Genomic DNA, 17,576 nt, shown 5'->3' on the forward strand with positions numbered 1-17,576 from the left:
ACTTTTCGCTGTCTGCATAACCAAGTGTGGCTACGACGTCCATCCGTCGCGGTGTTGTGGGGGTGGGTTGGTATTTAGTGCGTGACTTGATGTTCACGTTGGGGGGGGGGGGGGGCTTCGGTGGGCGGGAGCAGGTGGTTGAGTGGGCGGAACCTCCTCCAAGGTCAAACGGGTCGTCTTTTAATAGGCTGGCCCCGTCCCGCCCGTGTCAGCGAGAATCTGCCACTCTATTTATTGCCTGGCATGGATGCTAGTTTCTGTGAGGGGGGGGGGGGGGCTGAAGGACTGCTTTTTACTTCCTTTTCACCCACCCGGAATGACGATATTAGTTGCTGTGCCTTTTTTTCCTTTTTTTGGGGGGGCGCTAATGTTTGGCTAGCTTTGCTACAATTTGCGAGAATGGCACCGTTAGCCTCACCATGAAAGCTACATTGCTATAAGTTGTGAAGATCAGACGTGAGGTTAAAAACCAACACCCACCAAAAAATATGCAGAGCTTTTATTTTAGTCGCTGTGGCTTTTTTTTTTTTGCTAATGTTTGGCTAGCTTTGCTACAATTTGCGAGAATGGCACCGTTAGTATTTCATTTGTAGTGGTTTTTTTTTCTTGCCTTAAACTGCCGTTGTGATCAATTTTGCTCATATGCTACATCACTAGCTATTAGCTAGCTGGGTGTCTATCCCGCTAGCTATCTAGCTAGCTATCCATTACAATTTCTGGCTATCTAGCTAGCTATCTGGCTCGCTATCTATTAGCTATATATTAGCTGGCTATTCTGTTAGCTATCTAGCTATGGAGCTATCTATCTCGCTATCTAGCTAGCTATCCATTAGCTGTTTGGCTACCTAGCTTGCTGTCTGACTAGCTATCTATTAGCTATGTATTAGCTAGCGAACTAGCTTTCTATCTATTTGAGTTACTTCTGGGTTGAGTAACTTCCGAGGTGAGTGAACGCTGGGGCGTGGGGCTGCCGCTGCTCACCCGCAGAAAAACATCTTATCAGTGACGGTTAAGTGAGCTTGAGAGTTTTGAAAGGCGCTTAAAAATGAAATGTATTATTATTATTGTTGATAAATTCAGGACAAGCAGCCATTATCTAATGAACCATGCATCAGATAGCATTAGCATACTTCTGTACGCTCCTTATTTAATCTTTCCAAGAAGGGAGGGGGAGACATAGCGCTAATATGCAAAATAGTATTTTTATTACATTATTTATTTATTTTTTAAACCTCATCAGATGTGACTCGGACCACCTGTTCACGGTAAAAACCCAGTGTACTAGTTGTATTAAGTTCATCCCGTCTCCTTGAGATCTAATTTAAAACGGATTTGAAACATGTCAGGTATTTGTACACCTACAACACACTGTCTGTAAGAAAAGAATCCGTTTTAAATGAAAAACCCAGTGTGTTCAAGAGCAGTCTTCACTTGATGAAATCACGTGAAGACTGTTAGAAGCTCAATCATTAAATGCATTCAATGGAATTATTGTATGAAATTATGATCATGCCACAAAACAGCTTCAGAGTTTTGCTAATAACACCATTGACTCTTTTGTTTTATTTATTTGCTGTCTATTTGCTATCTGGCTATTTAGCTGGCTATCAAGCTGGTTGGCTGCCTATGTGGATAGCTATGTATTAGCTAGCTAGCTAGCTAGCTGGTTGACTGGCTATCTAGCGAGCTATCTATTAGCTATGTATCTAGCTGCCTATCTGTTAGCTAGCTAGCTAGCGTTCTATTTGAGTTATTCCGGGTTGAGTGAACGCTGCCGCTGCTCACCCACAGAAAAAAAATATCTTGTGACTGTAAAGTGACCTTGAGAGTTTTGAAAGGTGCTTAGAAATTACATTTATTATTCTTATTCTTCTTCTTATTATTATTATTATTATTATCATTGTTATTGTTGTTATTGTTGTGATTATGGTAGATTGACACTACAAAACATGAAAGAAAACGCATAAAATGCAAGATCAATTTCCCTTTTCAGCTATAGTGATACCTCGGTTTACGAACCCCTTGGCTTACGAACCTTTCGGTTTACGAATGTTAAATTTATGCAAATCTTACCTTGGCATACAAACTATTTTTCGGGACACACACACACACAGCTGCCACAATGAGTGATGTGTCGTTCGTTCGCGAACAAGCCCGTTCTCCTAAGAACAAAATGGCAGCCAACTGTTTTTCTCCTCTATTCCCCACCCCCAGTCTTCGGGTTAAAGCCACGTGATTGGTCAAGAACGCAGCAGTGAGGGGTGACAGACAGAGAGAGAGTGAGGCCGTTAAACATTAAAGAGACAGGCAGACGACAGAGAGAGAATGAGAAAATGGATAGAAAACAGTAAAATTTGGACTTGTTTCAACTTTGATAGTTCAAAGGCAGAGTGTAGACTGCAAGGTTAAAATATCCCATCATTCAGGCTCCACAAACAACCCGCACAAGTCATCTGGACACAAAAGAAAACCACAAATCAACCCAGCTAAACAGAACACAATTGATGAGGAACTAGGTAAAATGATCGCAGAGAAAGCCCCTACAAGGGATCATTCCTCAAGATCACAGGTGTCAAAGTCAAGGCCCGCGGGCCAAATCCGGCCCGCCACATCATTTTTTTTCGGCCCGCGAAAGCAAATCAAACTTGTTAAATTCCATGATGATTGCTAAAATCTGAGCCAAAATTTCATATTTTTGGATGTCAACCACAATAAAAGTCATTATTCTTGACTTCAGATTTGAAAACGAGTCATTCATTAATTTGCTGTGTGCTCTATATGTAATATTTGAAGGGATTTAAACATTCTAATGGGTTCCCCAAATTCATAACGGCCCTCGAGAGGAAACCAGAACTACAATGTGGCCCGCGGCCACTGTATGTCGCTTTCTCGGTCAGTGACAATACCTACCGTAACGTCACGGTATTCAGTCACCAACTCAAAAACAAGACTTCCAAAAACAAGATGTCAAATATAGCTATATGCGGTGGAATCTTTGTAAAATGCGCTCAGTCGAAGTCATTTGAAGTGATTTTACAAATTATGGACACAAGTTGTCCGGAGGCGTCGGTTGTCCTTTAAGGCTTAGAAAATTAGAAAGTAGAAAATTATGTTTTATGGGGACCTGGGAACGGATTATTCTCATTTTAATGGTTTCCTACGGGAAATTAATTTTTGGGATACACACTTTTCACCTTACACACTTTGTCTGCCAACCAATTAAGTTCGTAAGCCAAGGTACAGTGAGACCTCAACTTACAAACACCTTATCTTACAAACCTTTTGTCTTAAGAACCTTTAATTTATGAAAATTAAACCTTATAATAAGCACTATTTTCATAATACACACCCACTACGGCTGGCGGAGTGATCTTCGGCGGAAGCACACGACCGAACAGCGCTCCAGCCGGCGCTACTTTGCACACCCCCTCTCATTGAATGCACACGTCGATCGCCTACTTGGAGCTTTTTGCTGATAATTTTACTATGACGGGACCACAGGCTCGTGTTCAGCCCAAGAAGACACAAAATAAAATCACCGTCGCTGAGAAGAAGGAGATAATTGAAAAACACAAACGAGGTGTGCGTTTGTGTGATTTAGTGGCCGAGCACGGCTATGCTAAGTCAACCATTGCTCCCATTCTCCGGAACACAGAAGCCATCAAAGGTTGCAAAAGGTGTTTCCGTGCTCTCAAAGCGACGGTCTCGGGCAAACGAAGAAGTTGAAAAAAACTTTCTTTTACAGCACAGTTTATTTGTTTAATTACAGTCCTAATGTGATGTGCCTCTCTTTGTGACTTTATGATACAATGCAGTGTATTTCTTTCATTACAATACAATAGCACATTTATTATACATAAAATAAGGTATGTTGTGTGTAGTTTTAAGGCTTATTTGGTTAAAAACTATATTTCATGGAAACCCGGGAACGGATTATTCCCATTTTAATGGTTTCCTATGGGAATTTTTTTTTTGAGATACACACTTTTCGCCTTACACACTCTGTCTGGGAACCAATTAAGTTCGTAAGTTGAGGTCTCACTGTATCACTGTGCTTGGCGGACATCGAATTAGCGGCCAAAAGAAAAGGGGAGGCAAGAAAAATTCGCAGAACGGAGCTAAAAAGCAACCAAGATGATGGACAGGGTGAAAAATGGCAATCGGAGCACAAAAAAAAACAGCAAATTTCAGATTTATGTTCTCTAGTCTTTTTTTAATGCTAGCAATACAATGAGTTCCAACCCAAGTTATCTCCCCCCCCCCCAAAAAAAAAAAATCTTATCATCGGCCCCCGCCGCCTTCCTACCGCTTATCAGCGCGCACTTAACGCCCAGGAACTTCTTGGAAGGCTGCGCCTGCCAGATAGCGACCCCCTCAAGCCCCCCCTAACCCCCCTGCACAGACCAGATTTGAGTTTTCCGCCTTTTTTTTTTGGATTGGATTGGCCTTTATTTGTCTCGCGGTGGAGAAAGTGACATTTCACAGCAGCAAAGTTATGAAAGGAAGAGGAAAGGAAACGAAGAAGTAGAAAACAAAATACAGGAGCTGCTGGAAAGTCAGCCACTCTTGCGGCGCCGTCTTGAAGTCAAAAAAACTAAATAGCGAATAATATGACAAAACAAAGAGGCAGAGAGTCATTTATTCTTCACTTGCTGTGCCGTCTTTGTGACATGAAGCAGGTCTTGATGAAAGAGGAGAGGATCAAATCGCAAATGTCGCAAATCACACATGCTTCCTGTTGCTTTTGTTTGTTTCTGTGACAGAAAATTCCATGGAAGGTGGCGAACTGGACCTGAGCGGCATCGATGATAGCGAAATCGAGCTGGTACTTTTTGTGTTTGTGGCTTTGTGTGTCATTATTTAGCTAGCTAGCTATACAGCTAGCTAGCTATTGTAGGAATTTTTCATTGTCATCATGGAACATTTTTAGAGAATTTATATAAATCAGAAGCATATCTAGCTAGCTATCTCACTTTTCCTGTGACTAGTCACCTTGAGAGTTTTGAAATGTGCTTATAAAGGAAATTTATTATTATTATTAGCTATCTATTAGCTAGCTATCTAATTAATGCTGTGACTATGAAGTAACCATGAGATTTTCAACTGTGCTTATAAAGGAAACGTATTGTTGTTACTATTATTATTATTATCTATCTTTTAGCTAGCTATCTAACTTATCCTATGACTATAAAGTGACCTTGAGATTTTGAAATTTGCTTATTAAGGAAACTTATTATTATTATTATTATTATTATTATTATTATTATTATTATCTGTCTATTAGCTGTCTGTTAGCTAGCTAGCTAGCTATTTAACTTATCCTATGACTATAAAGTGACCATGAGATTTGGTAATTTGCTGATAAAAGAAACTTATTATTATTATTATTATTATTATTATTTATTATCCATTATTAGCTATCTATTAGCTGGCTAACTAGCTTTCTATCTATTTACTCTATCACCATGTGATGATATATCGGCAATGATTAAATGATTCATTATATAGCTAGCTAGTTAGCTTTCTAGCTCACTATCTATCTTAACCTGTGACTATAAAGTGACCTTGAGATTTTGAACTGCGCTTATAAAGAAAATGTATTATTGCTATTGTTATATTAGCTATCTATTAGCTAGCTAGCTATCTAACTTATCTTGTGACTATAAAGTGACCTTGAAATTTTGAACTGCGCTTTAAAAGGAAATGTATTATTGTTATTATTATTAGCTATCTATTAGCTAGCTAGCTAGCTATCTAACTCATCCCATGACTATAAAGTGACCTTGAGATTTTGAAGAAATGCATTATTGTTATTATTATTAGCTATCTATTAGCTAGCTAGCTAGCTATCTAACTCATCCCATGACTATAAAGGGACATTGAGATTTTGAAATTCGCTTATAAAGGAAATGCATTATTGTTATTATTATTATTAGCTATCAGTGACCGTGATAGTTTTGAGGGGCACTTATGAATGAAATGTATTCTTATGATTATTATTATTTATAGTAAAAGCCACTTCAAGACCTTGAACTCATTCACCGCCATTCCCGAATTGATTCGGGAATTGAAAGTAGGACGTCGAGCGCCATTCCCCAATTTTGACTTTGGTTTTTCAGTACCTGCTGAGTGAAAACGAGGTGAAAGTGAAGACGGCGCTCTGGATGGCGGACAACTGCGACTACCTCAAAGAGCAAAAAGGTTTCTCACCACTGTGACAAAGCAACGTTCGGATTTGTGGTTTTTGTTGGGCCAAAAGGACTCTTTTTGTGGACAGAAAAGGAGGCCAAAATAGCCATGGAGAAGGAGTTGGGCATTTACAAGGAAAAGAAGAAGGTACCAAATCGCGGCATATTGTTTCACATAGTTTTCCCCCAAAAAAATCTTTGTGGAATGGCTTCAAAAACACAACGCTAGCTCTAATTTTAGCTTCTGAACTTAGTTTAGAGTCATCGCTATCTTCAGACCTCAGCAATGTTAGCTTCTTGAGTTTCAGATTTCGAGATGAAAGTTAGCTTCCGACATCACCTCTGTTAGCACTACGGAGGATCGATAATACCTTGTGGCGTGAGCTAGCTTGCCACATTAAAGTTGAGGTTATTTTTGTGTTGTGTGTATCCAAAGTTAGCTTGAATGTTGGAATCTAAGATTGGATTGGATCTAAGATCGTAGTTTCCGGCGTTCGCTCTCACATTAGCTTCCAATACTAGCTTCAGTCTCACCATAAAAGTTAGCTACTCCTGTTAGCATTACGGAGGATCGATGATACATTGTGACATGAGCTAGCTTGCCGCATTAAGGTTGAAGTCATTTAGTATTGGCGTTCAAAGTTAGCTTGAAAGTTGAAATCTGATATTTTAGTTTCCAGCATTTCCTCTCACATTAGCTTCCAATACTAGCTTCAGTCTCACCATAAAAGTTAGCTTCTCCTGTTAGCATTACGGAGGATCGATGACACTTTGTGACGTGAGCTAGCTTGCCGCCTTAAAGTTGAGGTTATTTAATGTTGGCATCCAAAATTAACTTGAAAGTTGGAATCTAAGATTGGATTGGATCGAAGACTTTAGTTTCCAGCGTTCCCTCTCACATTAGCTTCAGTCACCATAAAAGTTAGCTTGTCTTGTTAGCTTGCAGTGTTGCCTTCAGCTTCTGTGGTTAACTTCCGAAGGCATCTCCGTCGTTAACTTCAAGGCTCCCCTGACGACTTTGTCACGTGTCGTTTCGCCAAATAGCGAACGACGTCGAAGCGCCAGTCGGATATCCGAGCGAACACGGCCGACGAGGCTATCGGCAAGATGCTGGAGCAGAAAAAAATCTCCACCAAGATCAACTACGACGTGCTGAAGGACCTCAACATCAAACCCGCCGCCAGCCCCGTCCGGAAGGCCCAGTCGCCCCGAGGATCCGTCGCTAGCAGGCACAGCGGACGCTACCAAAGGCCCGGACGGGGCTCACTCAACCTCACTGCGCCGCTCAGCTCATTGGGGAAAAGGTTAGTGACCAAAAAAAAATAAATCAGGGCGCGGGGGTGGCGGGGAGGGATCCTATTTTTTTCATTTGTACGAGTGATACCATAGCTTCCAAACTTAATTGGTTCCCAGAAAGCATGTGTAAGGCGAAAAGTTCATCTTCCAAACATTTATTTTACATAAGAAACCATTAAAATTAGAATAATCCGTTCCCAGGTCCCCATAAAACATAATTTGCTACGAAATAAGCCTTAAAACGACAACAAAAATTACCTTATTTTATGTATAATAGAAAAAAAACATCATTGGTTCCCAGAAAGCATGTGTAAGGCGAAAAGTTCATCTGCCAAACATTTATTTCCCATAAGAAACCATTAAAATGAGAATAATCCGTTCCCAGGTCCCCATAAAGCATAATTTGCTACGAAATAAGCCTTAAAACGACACAAAATTACCTTATTTTATGTATAGTAGAAAAAAACATCATTGGTTCCCAGAAAGCATGTGTAAGGCGAAAAGTTTGTCTTCCAAACATTTATTTTACATAAGAAACCATTAAAATGAGAATAATCCGTTCCCAGGTCCCCATAAAACATAATTTGCTACGAAACAAGCCTTAAAACGACACAAAATTACCTTATTTTATGTATAGTAGAAAAAAAACGTCGTTGGTTCCCAGAAAGCATGTGTAAGGCGAAAAGTTCGTCTTCCAAACATTTCCCATAAGAAACCATTAAAATGAGGTTATTCTGTTCCCAGGTCCCCATTAAACATAATTTTCTACGAAATAAGCCTTAAAACTACACAAAATTACCTTATTTTATGTATAATAGAAAAAAAAACGTCATTGGTTCCCAGAAAGCATGTGTAAGGCGAAAAGTTTGTCTTCCAAACATTTGTTTTCCATAAGAAACCATTAAAATGAGAATAATACATTCCCAGGTCCCCGTAAAACATAATTTTCTTCGAAATAAGCCTGAAAACTACACAAAATATACCTTATTTTATGTATAGTAAATGTGCTATTGTATTGTAATTAAATGAATAAAATCTACTGTCTAATCAAGTCGTTTTATTGACCTTTGTGATGGTTGTTGATGTAGTTGCGTCTTGATGATATCCGAGTGAAGTTGCCGTGCTTTCTCGGCGATAATACCCTCACTGACACTGTCCTCTGCTAGCTGCTTTTCGTTCATCCAAATCAACAGAGGTTTTTCAACCTCTTCTATTGCCTGAGACCGTTGCTTAGACAACATAAACACCCTTAGCCACACGTAGCAATGGTCGACTTAGCATACTGGTACTGGGACGCTAAGAGAACCAAACGCACACCTCGTTGGTGTTTTTCAATGATCTCCTTCTTCTCCTCGACCGTCATTTTCTTTTGTGTCCTCTTCGGCTTAACACTAGCCTGTCATGGGGTCTTTTTCAGTCCCATAATAGCAAAGGTGCGACACTCGATAACAAACCACGTCTGCACTCAAACAAAAGGCGTGTGGAAAGTCCGCCAGCCACCGTGGCGCTGTGTGATTTGATTTGTCCGCCGAAAACTAGTTTGTCTGCCACGATTATATTCTCGCGAATTTTATGTCCATAAGGCAAAAGGTTCGTGAGCTAAAGCGTTCTTAAGCCGAGGTATCACTGTACTTGAAAATGTGAACGCCAGACTATGCTGTTAGCTAACAATGACGCTAACAGGAGTGCTCTCAATGCAGCTTTCACGTCGAGGCTAACGGTGCCGTTCTGGCAAATTATAGCATAGCTAGCCAAACATTAGCGACAGCAGCCTTTGAGCTTGTTATTGAAAGAGTGACGGCGCGGTCGTGCTGACAGTGCATCCATTGTGCCTTGTTGCTGTTGGGGCCACACTGAGGCATTGTGGGGGCTCCCCCGTTCCACACCCTCCACCCCTTTCACACTTTCACACCCTGTTCAAGGCTTCCATTTGCAGTTTTTCGCCAAAGGGGGGGCGTCTCATTTACATGCATGAAATGCATCATGGTTAATGACATACTTGACCGACCTGATTTTTACCCGCGGGCGTTTGTTGAGCATCTACGCCCCATTTTCACCCCTTCGTTCTCAATCCCCTCACTGGTTAAAAAAACAAAACACGGATCTTGAAATAGCGCCAAATTCCCCTCCGGTGCACTTCTCTCCCGCTCCCGTTTTCTTCTGTTGTCTTCATTTATTTATTTATTCATTTTTAACCGATAGAAAATTCCTGCTGGGGTTTGTTTTACAATAACAATAATAATAATAATAATAAATGTCATTTCTAAGCGCCTTTCAAAACTCTCAAGGTCACTTTACAGTCACGGGATCAGTTAGATAGATAGCTAGCTAAATAGCTAGATAGCTTATAGATAGCTAGTTTTTCCGTGGGTGAGCAGCGGCAGCCACACGCGTCAGCGTTCACTCAACCCGCGTTCACTCAACTCAAATAGATAGAAAGATAGCTAGCTAGTAGATAGCCGGATAGACAGCTAGCTATATAGCGCTGCCACTGCTCACCCGCAGAAAAAAAATATACTGTGACTGTAAAGTGTCCTTGAGTGTTTTGAAAGGCGCTTTTAAGTGAAATGTATTATTATTATTATTATTATGAATAGATAGCCAGCTCTATCGCTAGCTAGCCAGCCATGTAGATATCTAGGTAGCTCGCTAGATAGCGTTTTCCTGCGGGTGTGTTGGTTTTCCGTGAAGGAGGAAGCTGGCAGACGTTTGGCACCAGACCTTGGTCTTTTGTTCATGGGGGAGGGGTTGATGCCATAGAAATAGATAGGTTTAGAAGTGCCCAAAGGAGCTAATAGCATTGCGCCCCGCGGTCACCAGGTCGTGACATCACGAGTTGTAGCCTCTGACACAGTTCCGTACCATATGAATAATTTTTGCTCGTTTTTCGTCGATTTTCTTCTGGTATTCGACGAAATTCTAATACTTTGTGGCTAAATATGTTTTAGAAGACAACTACTTCACTCTCATGTCATCTTTCGGCGCGATGTGAAGTCCAAAAACCTCAACTTTCAAGATCAAATATGCTTTGGATTATAATTTTTTTATAATTCAAAACATACAATTGCAATTAAATACACCACTATTGATGTATATTTATTCAGAGTCTAAAAATGTTATGAATAATAGAAATGACAGCTCTTTAAGATTGAAAATTCAAATACATAGTATAATTATCTTTTGAGTGTGATTGTAACCAATCTTCAAACGTGAAAAAAATAACATTCATAAAGAATGATCGTACTTAATTTGTGATCGGAATTGGACTAAATCAGAAATTGTAGAGGATTAGGTAACACTGTGTATAGTGTATATATGTGTGCAATCTACAACGGATCAAAAAGATCAAGAAGTAATTATTAGTATGTTGTATGAGCAGAGTCGGCTAACCTGGGGCGCGTTCCACTAAACTTTGCTATTTAGCAATATTGCTAAGCGTTAACAATATTGCTAAATGATGTTTAGTGAGACACGTTTTTAGCGTTAACAATGAACTTAGCAATATATTAGCAATGTTTAGTGAAACGCACACCCCTGCGGTTCAAATTTAGTGTCGAATTAGTTACATGCTTGAGGAGGCAGAGCCAATTCAATTTCATGCTAATGAAGAACAGCTAGAACGTACTTATACACGGTCGAAGATCGAAAACAGGACGAAAATTAGTCGCTAAAACATCGCAAAACGAATTATTTTTTTTTCTTTTTATAGAATTTTCATTTCCACTCACTTGAAGAACGAAATTCCTTTGTTTTTCAGCTTGTAGTTGAAGCATCCGTAAGCGAAACATTGCGGCCCCCAACTATTGTTCCTTTTTACAGCATCCATACGTTAAATAGACCTAAATACGCTCAAAACGATCCTATTTCTATGCCAAACCAAGCCACGTTACTATGGACGCTACAACTCGTGATGTCACTTCCGGGTTTGCAATCAAGCTCGTTCGTCTCTACGCCACTTCTACTACTTTCTATTTCTATGGTTGATGCTGATGAGCTGGAACTTTTTCAGCTTGTGAATCAGAAGCAGGACATTTAGTTGCGTTTGCGTTTAAATGTGTTAAAGGGGGGGGGGGGGGGTGAAATGTACCGGCTGACACTCGTTTTTTTTGTTTTTTTTTATCATCAATTGTGTCAAAATAATTTCTCGCCGTCCTGCTATATTAGCCAAGAATCAAGCACATTTTACGTACGTACACAACAGACGCGTAAATTGGTAGAGGTTAAATATGGCCATCCCTTCGATTCTTCCACCGCTAACCCCTTTCACGCGGCCTCTGGTGTTTGTCGCTGAAACCAATCAGAAGGATTGAAAATGATGTTGCTAACCTAGAAATGTTCCGGCTTCTTATTTAGTGTATTAGCTATCATAAGCCCAATGAGGATGATTGGCCTTGCGCGGGTTCCACTTCCTCTATTGTGCCTTTCGGCGCACCCCAAAAAAACCAGCCGACTCGCTCGGCCGTCAGTCGCCTTGGCGCTAATCAGCTTAGCGGCACGGCGCTAAAGCCGGCGGCTAGCGATAGCCTCATGCTTTTGGAATCGTTCTTTTCTTTGCGTACGGGAACGTTCATTGAACGGTGACGCTCTGCGCCAAATACAACCGAGACGACATCTGCCACGTTCGGGCTGTCGCTGTCGGCGCCGGCGCGTCAGGAGACGCCCCCCCACAATTAACATATTCATGTATAGATGTGTGTGTATATGTGTATTTGTGTGCGTGTTAATGTGTGTGTATATATGTGTGTGTGTGTGTCTGAATGTGTGTTTGTGTGTGTTTGTGTGTATTTGTGTTTATTTGTGTGTCTGTACGTGTATTTGTGTGTTTGTGTGTGTCTGAATGTGTATTTGTGTTTATTTATGTGTGTTTATGTGTGTATACATATTTGTTTGATTGTGTGTATTTGTGTTTATGTGTAAATATGTACTGTACATATGTGTGTGTAAATGTGTGTTTCCGTGTGTATATGTGTGTGTATATTTGTGTGTGTGTTTATATATATATATATGTATGTATGTATGTATGTATGTATGTATGTATATATATATATATATATATATATATATACACACAGTATATGTGTGCATATTTGCGTGTATATTTATTTGTGTAAATATATGCATACACATGTATGGGTGTGTGTGTGTGTGTATGTTTGTGTGTATATATGTGTGTGTGTGTGTGTGTGTGTGTGTGTGTGTGTGTGTGTGTGTGTGTGTGTGTGTGTGTGTGTGTGTGTGTGTGTGTGTGTGTGTGTGTGTGTGTGTGTTGTATAAAGTAATGGACCAAGTCTGGTCATAAATGGTAACACTGGCGCCATGGGGCCCATTTAGTATTCATGACAAGTTGTTGGCGGGGTCAATATGGCCTTGGGGGTCGCATCGCACATATTTAACACAATGTGGCGTCATTCCCCCCCTCCCCCTCAACCTGAGATATACATTGATTTTTATGTGTTGGTCAGCATTTTAATGTGCAATTTCATGCATAAAATAATGTATAAAATACTGCACTAAAAAGGTAAACATTCAGGGTGTTGGAACGGATTAAAACGATTTACATTATTTGTAATGGAAAAATGGTTTTGGTGTTCGAACAAATCAGTTTTCGAACAGGGTTCTGGAACGGATTATGGTCGAGAACCGAGGTAGCGCTGTATTTGATATTCGCTGACACAAATTCCCAGCAGAGAAATCAGCCCATTTCCAACGGAGCTTGGCCGCCATCTTCTGCCTGTTACTACACATCAGTCCCGACGCCTCAAAATGACCCGGAAAGACTTGTTTAATCGATTGCAAACATGTATGCTTTCCTCTTCGGAACTATTTGAATCATATTCATCACTGGATGAGTAGCAAGAAAGCATCTTCTCCCAATCTGAAGCCATTGTTTTGATTCTCGAGCAAGGCAAGACGTCTTGGCGTGATGTCATGAACTGGGGGCGGGACTTTCTGAAAATGCCCAATTCGCAGCTCAATTTGTTGCAGTTTTAGCACACTTTCAGTCATTTTTATTGGTGTTTTGCAATTGACTAAAAATATCAGCCTGCGTGTGTTGGGTATTTTAAAAACGTTTTTCTGATGTCAGTTAGGAAACAAAAAAATGGTGTCGGTTGTCCTTTAATTATAATACACTAGCACATTTATTATACATAATATAAGGTATATTTTGTCTAGTTTTAAGGCTTAGAAAGTAGAAAAGTATGTTTTATGGAGACCTGGGAACGGATTATTTTCATTTGAATGGTTTCATATGGGGAATTAATTTTTGGGATACACGCTTTTTGCCTTACAACTCTGTCTGGGAACCAATTAAGTTCGTAAGCCGAGGTATCGCTGTACTTAAATGTTTCAAATCACTTAATTTTTTTATTTGCATAATGGTGGAACAAGTTTGTTTGTCTCTTATTTTGTTTGTTTGTTGTCAGGTTGCAACCGTTTGTGAGCGGCCAGCCCAACAAGAAAATGGCCGTGCAGCAGGTCAGATCATTTTCATTTTTGGGTCATCGCCACCCAAAAAAAAATGGCACCCGACTTTTTTTGGCCTCTATTCCTCGCTTCTTCGGATAAAGCCACGTGATTGGTCAAGAACGCTGCAGTGAGGGGGGGTGGAGTTTCAACATTGGTAACATTCAAGCGAATATTTGCCCCTTTTGCTCAGCCCACCTCGGCGGCCCCCGTCGCCGCCGCGGCCCCCCCGACTCCGCTGGTAGAAAGCGGCCCGGTGGTCTACGACGACGCGGCGGGCGAGGAAGACGAGGACGAGGAAGAGGAAACCTGCGTGAGCGCCATGGCGCTGATGGGCTCTCAAGGTCAGCCGGAGGTCGTCGGCACGCGGCGAGCCGCGTCGCGTGCCGACGCAAAGTGTTTTTAATGAGCGCCGTCGGTCCGTTTGTCTCCGCTTGGCCGCAATTAGCGCCTTTCGCTTTGACTTGAAGTTGACTTTGAAAGTTTGACTCATGTGGCGAAGCAACCGTGCCCTCGGAGCAACTGTTTTTTTTGACCTTTGGTCTTTTGACCTTTAACCCTTTTCTCAACAAGAGCTGTGAAATCCGAAAAATATCGAATACATCATACATCATCGAATACAGCAAGGCACTTAGAATGCCAAACTCGCCGCGGAAGCCATTTTGAATGACTTCCGAATGAATTATTATTATTGTTTTGTTAGTTTGACTTTTAAATCTTAGTTTTTATTTTTGTTTAATTTGTGTGTTTTTTTTTTGTGTATTTGAGATTGTAATTTTTATTTTACATTTTTTATTTTGTATTTAGTATTTTGTAATTTTACATGTTAAATGTTACATTTTAATTTGTAATTTTAAATTGTAAATTTTAATTTTTAGTTTTAAAATTTTAATTATTACTTTTAAGTTTGAATTATGAAATTTAAAATTTTCATTTGAAATTTAAATATTTAAATTTTAAATTTTTAATTTGAATTTTAAATTGTATGTTTTAATTTTTACTTATGACATTTTATATTTTAATTTACATTTTTAATTTAAATATTTAAATTTAAAATGTTTCCATTTTCAGTTTTAAATTGTAGTTTTTAATTTATTGTGTAAAAAAATATACATACAGAATTTTGTCCGTTAAATATCAAAATTCCCATCTGAAATATTCATATTAAAAATAGATATGTACTTAAAATAAATCTAGCTTATAAAATAAATTTACAAAATGCTGCCCCCGTTGATTGAGGTCTGACCAGCGCTTCATCAGCACCCAAACATAGAAGAAAATAAAAAACAGTCATTATTATTTTTCAATGTTAAAATTTTAATGATAACATTTAAAATGTTCATTTGTATTTTGAATTTACATTTTTAAATTGTAATTAATAAATTGTAATTTTTAAATTTACATTTTGAAATTTAAATTTTCAATTATAAATTTTACATTTTTAAATGTTAATTTTTACTTTTGAATTTTGAATTATAACATTGATATTTTGTAATTTACATTTTTTTATTTTTAATAATTATTTTTCCGATTACTTTTTTTTATTACTAATTATACATGATATCATTTAAATGTGTTTTTGTATTGGTTTTATTTTTGTCCGGCGCAGAATACGGCAGTGACGACTACAACGACGGTTTCTAGCGGCGACTCGTCATTTCCTCCTTTTCACACTTGAAGATTTCCCAAGTTGTCGAACGGACAATGAAGATGGCCGCCGCCTTCACGGACGCCGTGTCAAGTCGCCGCAACGACGCATGGAAAAAGTCTCACGAGCGCCGACGAAAAACATATCGGCGCCACTTCCTGTTTGGACAGGAAGTAGTTTTTCGAACCCCGGCGGAGCGGCGGCGAGGTTTTTCGTGAGCAGAAAGCAATAAGCCGCTTAAGCTCATTTTGTTGACAAATGTGAGTTGCGTTCACTTTCATTTTATTTATTCGCACGTTGGCTAGCGCCACGTTAGCTTCCGCTACAAATATGGCCGTCTCTATGAAATTGTGACTTTGATTTGAATTTGGTTTAAAATGGTGGAGGAGAAGGCCTTTTTGTCTTTTTCAAGGACATTTTCGATGATTTTTGTGGCCTTTTTTGTCGACTTGATTTAATTGGAATGACATTTACGTTGAAAGTTTCCACTCGTGAGGCAACGGGGGGCGGAGTCAGCAAACACGGACATGTGACGTCTCGTGTTGTCATGTGACTGACATATGCGAAGCCACGTCCGTCAATGTAGCATGACGTCACCTCATGTCGCTTGTCACGTGTTTTTTTTTCTCCAATAACGGCAGACAAAAACTGAAAATGCCGCCACTTCCTGTTTGGACAGGAAGTAGTTTTCGGACAAGCCGCATGAGCTCCTTAAGCTGATTTTGTTGACAAATGTGAGTTGGATTCACTTTCATTTTATTGATTCGCACGTTGGCTAGCGCCACGTTAGCTTCCGCTACAAATATGGCCGTCTCTATGAAATTGTGATTTCCAAGAAGAGCACAGGAAGCACTTTTGCCCCGCCCCCCCATGGCAAAATGTTAACGGCTAATCATTCCACTTTATCAATAAACACTTGTCAAGCATGCATAGCAAACTTATTTTATTGATCATGATGATTTTGGTTTTTCCCGTCCGGTTTTCTTTTTTTTTTTTTTTTTGGTTGCACTGTCATGTGGGCTGGAAAAAGATCCCTGTTTGAATCCCAAAATGGATCCATCTTGATTCCACTTGGCGCGCACTTTCATTTAGTTCTGATATATTGTAACTACACATACACACACCGGAATAGAGAGTTACCTAGCTAATAGATAGCTAGCTAGGTAGCCAGCTAGATAGCTAATAGACAGCAAATAAATATCTAGCTGGCTAGGTAGCTAGCTAGTTAGCTGGCTAGATAGCCAGATACCTCCAACATCAGGACCACAACAAGTGATGTGGAGGAACTCCCGTGGCTCTTCGGCATCGTCTTAGAGCGCCTCGTCGTCCTCCCACGTTGTCTCCCGCTCCCTCATCGACTTCATTGCCGACAGCCGCCACAATCGGACAAACCAAAACAATAGAAATATAACAATGTAAAAATAGACGGGGCGGAACGGTAGAGGCCCCTTTGGCCCCCTACCCGTATACTCGCCGCCCACGCCGTCTGCCGGGAAACTGGTGCGCTTCCGGCGCTGAAATGGGCTCGCAGTCGGGATGTCTGCAGACGTCCTCGGAGGTGAAGGAGATTGGGGGAGGGGAGGGGGGGTATCAACCTGAGGCGTTATGAGGCACCTTCGCACGCCCACGTGAGCGAGCGCTTCGTCTTCATTGGTGCCGCCCACCAAAGAAAAAGAACAACCTCAAAGCAAACATGAACTCATTATAATCATCATACATTTTATTTTAACAATCATACATTTCATTTCTAAGCGCCTTTCAAAACTCTCAAGGTCACTTTACAGTCACAGGATCAGTTTTTCTGCGGGTGAGCAGCGGCAGCCACACGCGCCAGCGTTCACTCACCTCGGAAGTTAATCAAAGAGATAGAAAGGTAGCTAGCTAGCCAGCTAATAGCTAGCTAGCTAGAAAGCTATCTAACTAGAAAGCTAGCTAGCTAATAGATATACAGATAGATAGCTCGCTAGCCAGCCAGCTAT

General features: G+C 40.2%; 1 protein-coding gene across 4 annotated transcripts in view; it reads left to right on the top strand.

Annotated features, from left to right (window-relative positions):
* brf1a (BRF1 general transcription factor IIIB subunit a) overlaps positions 1 to 16,589 on the top strand; it is a 45,695-nt gene extending 29,106 nt beyond the window's left edge. For 2 of the 4 annotated variants that reach the window (XM_089003693.1, XM_089003690.1), the window contains 7 exons: positions 4,764 to 4,825; positions 6,120 to 6,201; positions 6,278 to 6,336; positions 7,233 to 7,492; positions 13,910 to 13,961; positions 14,143 to 14,293; positions 15,559 to 16,589. In XM_089003693.1, the coding sequence (XP_088859819.1) occupies positions 4,764 to 4,825; positions 6,120 to 6,201; positions 6,278 to 6,336; positions 7,233 to 7,492; positions 13,910 to 13,961; positions 14,143 to 14,293; positions 15,559 to 15,593 (701 nt within the window). In that variant the 3' untranslated portion in view covers positions 15,594 to 16,589. The remainder of the gene's footprint in view (positions 1 to 4,763; positions 4,826 to 6,119; positions 6,202 to 6,277; positions 6,337 to 7,232; positions 7,493 to 13,909; positions 13,962 to 14,142; positions 14,294 to 15,558) is intronic. The other 2 variants (XM_089003691.1, XM_089003692.1) reach the window with 1 other exon arrangement.
* Positions 16,590 to 17,576: the final 987 nt, after the last annotated feature.

Source organism: Hippocampus bargibanti, linkage group LG09, assembly GCF_051943395.1.
Source record: "Hippocampus bargibanti isolate YZ-2025 linkage group LG09, ASM5194339v1, whole genome shotgun sequence".
Lineage (NCBI taxonomy): Eukaryota > Metazoa > Chordata > Actinopteri > Syngnathiformes > Syngnathidae > Hippocampus > Hippocampus bargibanti.